Raw genomic sequence first — 6,000 nt, forward strand, 5'->3', positions numbered from 1 at the left:
GCACAGTCACTCTGCAGCTCCAAAGGAGTTGTGCTGACGTGAAAGTTGAGACTCAAGCCCCGTGCACTGAATAGCTTTGATGGGTAAAAAGCTAGATAACCTCAAACGTGCTGATTCCCACAGATATTCCGCTGTCTGAACCAGATGTTTCTTTATATTTTATACATTAACGGAATGCAATATGTAGAATGTAGCACGTAGACTTGGGAATACCCAGTATGCAAAGAACTCTGGTGGGAGAAGTTAATTAAGTATTGTTGCTACTAGGATACCAAACCGTGCTCCAACAGCTTGTATTCGTACCGTTATGCTTGCCTGCTTGAGCAGACAGATGCATTGCTTTAATTTATTATTATGATTAGTCATCTTGGCCTACCTCAGAACTTCCCCGGGTTGGGCTTTCAGCCAAGGTGCCTCCACGCAGCCGTAGTTCGTAGACGGATGGACCACGGAGCCGCTTACACACCAGGTGAAGATGGGCAGATTTAAAGCATTTATGTCCAGGAGGCACCGCAAAGCAAAAAAAGGATGAATCCTCACAACATTTCTGTGAGGAAGGCAGACACATAGAACACGTACTCATTTACATATGTGGAAATAGAAGCCCATTTTCTCATTGCAGGGAAGGAACAGGGGTTGGAGCGAGCAGCCTGTGCGGGGCCTGGTGCGTACCTGGGTAACGAGAGCAGTGGGAATGCTCCATGGCATCTATAAAGCATTTACAGTACGGGCACAGCCACCCTTTGCTCATGCAAACAGCTCCAGTGAGATTGTCTGCGGAAATAAAATTTACTTCAGAGTAAGTTTGCGGTTGCAGAAGGAAGCCCTCTGCACTTTGTGCTTTCAGAGTGGGCTACGAGCGGTAGAAATTAAGTGTAGCAGTTCTTTGCATTTCCTCTTTCCCCTTTTGAGGCAAGTATTTGGTCTTTTAATCTCGCAGGTAGTAGAGGGCACAGCAACGTGCAGTGGGAACTGGCATACACACAGGCAGAGCCATTGGGGCTGAATTTTTATCCCCCAGGTTACGGGTAAGAATAGCAACTCGCACACCTACTGTGGGATTGAGATTTTGCAGAACCAGTTTAATATAAACAGGGAGAAACGAGGTTAGCCCCCCACTCTGACTATACAGAGAAAAAGAGGAGGAAGATGCAACCATCCGTATCACACTGGGCCAAATAGAGCTAATGAGGGAAGGTAGAGGCCTCATAACACCTTTCTTTCTCACCTTTTCCTTCCTCTTTCTTGCCTCCCCAAAGTAAACCCACAACTGAGAAAGCTACAGGTTTTTCTTTACAGGAAATACTTCGATGCTGTGTGCTCATGAAATATTAAGGGAACATTTGTGGTTTATGTCTTCCAGAAAATTATATTGATGTGCCTCAAGATGGGAGAGGTAAGATCAGACTTCGAGGAGCAGCTTTCAAGGAAATCAACTGAATGACAAGAGTTGAAAAAAAAAAGATGGGTAAGCAGGAGAGAGAAGGACTACAAGAAGGAGATTGAGCAAGTCACCTGAAGAGAAACACCGCTCAGACAACTTCTCCAGGCAGATGATACGGAAGGAGCCTCCAGAAGAAAGTAGTCTGTAAGCAATATTCTAATTCTAGGCAGACACTCTTATCTCTGAAAGGCAGCATCATATGTGAGGAAATGCTCAATAGGAAGAAAATCAAGTTGCTCTGGCAAAACCACACAAAGGTGGAAAAAGATCACAACACAAACCTTTGGTAGATAACATTTCTTTGCCTCCCCATCTGTCTATTGCCATTTGAGCCTAATCTAAGTGTCAGAATACTGAATGTGAGTTTTTCCAAAGTTCTCTGGTGAATATTTTGTCACAATAGGGTAGGTGCTGGCAATCTCCATCACTCTTAACCATTATGGTCACATGCTTCACAAGGTAAGTGAAAGCCTTTCATGGAGTCACACTGCAGGGTAGCAACTGTTTGTACCTTAGTACAGATGTTAAGGTCATTGGCAATGATTCTGCTAAGACATCAGAGCTCTGAGCACGTCTTGGCTCCAGCTTCACGCCCCCTCCCGAAGAGGGGTGCTTGTTAAGAAGCAACACAGACACCCCATTCCACCCTCATCCTCTTTGAAGCTGAAAGAGAAACAGAAGAAAATCAACAAACTATATCTTTTAAAAGCAATAATACCATTGTCCCTCTGCTTTACAAGGCAATAATCCAATTCCTTCAGCCACCAACTGGCTTTGGAGTTTACCCCTCACAAATCTAAGAATTCATTTGCAAGCCAGAAAGGCAGCGATGCCGCCACAGGAGTATGTGGAGTGCTTGGTCTCGAGGATGCAATAGCTTGACCTGACTTTCCATAGGACAGGTTTATTTTGAAATCATACACTGTCAATTACATGAGCAAATCATGTGAAATTCAGTTATTTAAGATAGACACATGGAGAGCCTGGCAAGGGCAGCCCAACAGAGGAGTTCACCTAGAAATTGCAACACAAAGCCATGATAATGCCAGTGGATCCTTCCTTAATTTGTCCTGCAGATCTGAATATCTTTTAAATAACCATATATTTTACTGCATAGCCAACAGGAGGAACACTTTGTCAATCAACAATCAAGTTTCCCTTTTGTACCTCTTTGATTTAAGGGAATTTTAGTCTTCTGTTGAACTCCCAGGGGACGGACTGCTGAGTGGTTTGAGCTCATCCACAGCTACCAGAGGGCACAATGGTAGTGACTAAAGCCACGCAGGGACAAATAGTGCTGGGGACACAGCGAGGCCGGACAGCACGGGGGTGCCCAGTCTTCAGGGAAGGCCCAGTGTGTGTAGGATACCAGTATGCTCCTGTGTCGTGGCTTAAGCCCAGAGGGCAACTGAGCACCACACAGCTGCTCGCTCACTCCTCCCCCCGTGGGATGGGCAAAGTATAAGAATGGGTTCGAGGATCAAAACAAGGACAGGGAGGGATGACTTGGCCATTGTGGTCATGGGCAAAAGACAGACTTCCACTGGGGAAGAAAAAGAACATCGGTTTAATTTGAGCACTACCACCACTGAATTGTCCAATCAGAGTAGGACAGTGGGAAACACCAGCACATCTTTAAAGAAAAACCTTCCCCCCACCCCTCCCTTCTTCCTGGGCTCAGCTTTGCTCCCCATTTCTCTCCCTCCTCCCCCCACAGCGTGGGGCCCTCCCCGGCTGCAGGTCGGCACCTGCCCCCCCAATGCCCTCCCCGGCACAGGGCACAGCTGCCCTCTCCCCCCGGGCTGAGGGGGTCTCTGCCCCGCCACATCTCCCCCCATTCCTCCTCCTTTCTTCCTCTGGCCTCGGTGTTTGCAGAGGTGTCTCCCTCACAGCTCCCCCTCCCACGTTCCCCTTCTGAAACGTGTTCCCACAGAGGCACAACCACCATCACCGACTGCTCAGCCTCGGCCAGAGCTGGGGAAGCTCCGAGAAGCTTCTCACAGGAGCCCCCCCTGCAGCCCCTCCACACACACACACACGCCCCTTTTCTTTGCAAACCAACTGGTAAAAAATGCTGAGTATCCCTGAGTGAGTCAACAGCTCATAGAGAACTCAAACGCCAGAGGTGCGAGTGCCACCCTGCAGGCGTTAAGCCTCCATCCTGTCCTAGGTAATCTTAAGGCCCGGCCTATTCTGGCTCCACAGAAGCTCCTGGGTCCCCGTGTCTGCGGAGCCCTGGGCGGGCAGCCGGGGTGTTTCACGGCGTGAGGAATGCAGCGCTTCAAATAAAACAGAGGCGGTATTTCCTAAACCTGGATTCACACGAAACCTAAGAGATTCTAGTTTTCTAAAAAGAATAATCCGAGTATTGCAGAACCGTTCAGAGCACTTCAGCTGGGAGCAGAAGGGACGTCCAGCGAGGACAGGCTGGCAGTAGTTCAGTGGCGGGTCCCAGCTGCTCCCCTTGAGACGGGAGCTCGGGCAGGGGAGGGCGAGCCCCCGAGGTGTAAGGCAGTGCTGTTAGCGCCCAGCGCAGGAAGGGCAGAGGAAGCCAAGTACCTGGAGGCGACACCACCCACACCTCTGCCAACACCACGTTTTCTCCACGCTCCCACTCTGGCTCCGAGATCCATAACCCCTGCAGCCCCCAGCGGCCCGACAGGACTCGCTGTGCAGTAGCTGCTCCTTTTACCTGCTCCCAGCACCTACTCCCGTTGTGAGGTGGTGACCGCCACAGAGAGCTTTGTAAAAAAGCTTATGTTCATGAAGGAATTTGTATTAGATACTGGTTTGTGTGACTTACTGTATTTTGTAAGGGTTTTTTTCCCTTTGGGAATTGTGCGTTATTAATGAGCAGTTTTATGCTTTACTCCTAGTACATGTATACCTTGTAACTGATGTGCTTTTCGTTTGTTTGTTTGTTTTCTTTTATCCTCTATACAGAGCCAGTTAATATAAGGTAGATACTCTCTGGCTGAAATTCTGATTTTTGCCTACCAGTTAATTTATGGATCAATCCATGTCGTAGCTGATGAACGGTCCTTTGTCAGTTGTGTTATCATCATCCGGTAGCCTCTCTAGCTTAGCAGAGCAGAAGAGCCTGAATAAGACTAATGCTTGTTGGGCCTTAAACTGAAGGGAGACAGTGCACCACACGTGTTTCCCTACCACCACCACCGCCGGCCCTTCTCCCTTAGCGTGGGGGATAGAGCACTGGCTAGAGCAGCAGTCACCTCAGCGTCTGAACCGGCTCTGTAGCTGTGCTCTGATCCCCCTCTGCATTCATCTGATTGAAATTCCAGGGAGCCAGGTAAACTGCAGTTAATTCTTCAGAATTTCTGCAGAAAGAGGCTGGTTCAAACACAATCTTTCTCTAAAAGAAAAGACTTGGACTAAAATAGGTACATTTTCCTCTATGTCCATCCTGATACGGTTGGAAAAAAACAAAGGATCTAAAATTAATACAGAAGTGTGTAATTCCACTGTACACCCTGTTTAACAATAGCAGCTGTCTGTCCCAGTGGCTATTAATGACCTTCGTGCTCCAGAAGCCTCCTTCCTTGTCCAACTCATTTTCTCTCTTCAGTTTTACCGAGAACTGAGTGTCCAACTTCTTAATAATTGCTGTGTATAACATAGGACATAAAAAGATAAGTTATAAAGCTTGTGCAGGACTTGGTGTTGTAATTAACCATCTTTCGTGCCTGGTTATCGATCTGAGAGTGAAAACAATCCGGCCTCTTAATGTCTACTGCAGCATATTGTAGCAGCTATTTTAGATAACTGTTTTTAATAGTTTTATTATGGCTGTAATTTCTGTATGAGGACTGTCCACTTGAAGAAGCGATGAAATAACATGTCAAAAAGTGATTTTTTTTTTTTTTTTTTTTTTAATTTTTTTTTTTTTTTTTTTTTTTTTAAAGTCAGTTCTGTTTCGCCACCAGCGACGGTGAATGAAATGTAAAGCGACAAAAACAAAACCTCACCCACTCACCAGGAAGAAATATCTTTTCTCAGCCTCGAGAATTGTCTTGCATAAGACAGGCATTTCCTCTAGTCCGCCTTTTACATAAATAGTAAATCACTAAGAAGATAATATATACAGTACAATAGTCTATTTTAATAGTCAGCAGTCAGACTTTAGGCTAATTCAGCTAACTAGAAATTCTAGGGTTGCAGTGATTCCTCACTCTTTATTAATCCGTTGACAATAATACTGTTTACATAACACTCGATGTTTAAATCAATACGTGCCAGTGTTCAGTGATCCGCTACTCTAGTTTTTGATCTAATCCTGTCCTATTTTTTGCAGCATTCTCTAACTTCATATTATGAATCATGTTGTCTTTCTAAAGTGATTGCCAAGTAAACCAAAAAAACGTGTTTTACACTGCTATTGCACTGCTCTTGTCTTTATATACGGTAGTTTTTATAAAGATGTCCTTAGGTTTTAATAAATGAGTGTAACGTAAACTAATCCCTGTAATAAAACTTGCTTTAGTGTTTCAAAGGCTGTCTGGAATAGCTGTAGAGATTTGAGTTTCCACTTTTTTCGA

General features: G+C 45.7%; 1 protein-coding gene across 6 annotated transcripts in view; it reads left to right on the forward strand.

Annotated features, from left to right (window-relative positions):
• SHISAL1 (shisa like 1) overlaps positions 1-2,898 on the forward strand; it is a 123,840-nt gene extending 120,942 nt beyond the window's left edge. For all 6 annotated transcript variants that reach the window (XM_026867732.1, XM_026867733.1, XM_026867735.1 and 3 more), the window contains one exon: positions 1,364-2,898. Coding sequence is in view for 2 of the 6 variants with exons in the window: in XM_026867735.1 (XP_026723536.1) it covers positions 1,364-1,376 (13 nt within the window). In the remaining 4 variants the exon portion in view is untranslated. The remainder of the gene's footprint in view (positions 1-1,363) is intronic.
• The last annotated feature ends 3,102 nt before the right edge of the window (positions 2,899-6,000 follow it).

Source organism: Athene cunicularia, assembly GCF_003259725.1.
Source record: "Athene cunicularia isolate RWA chromosome 1 unlocalized genomic scaffold, athCun1 chr1_part2, whole genome shotgun sequence".
NCBI classification, from domain to species: Eukaryota; Metazoa; Chordata; class Aves; order Strigiformes; family Strigidae; genus Athene; species Athene cunicularia.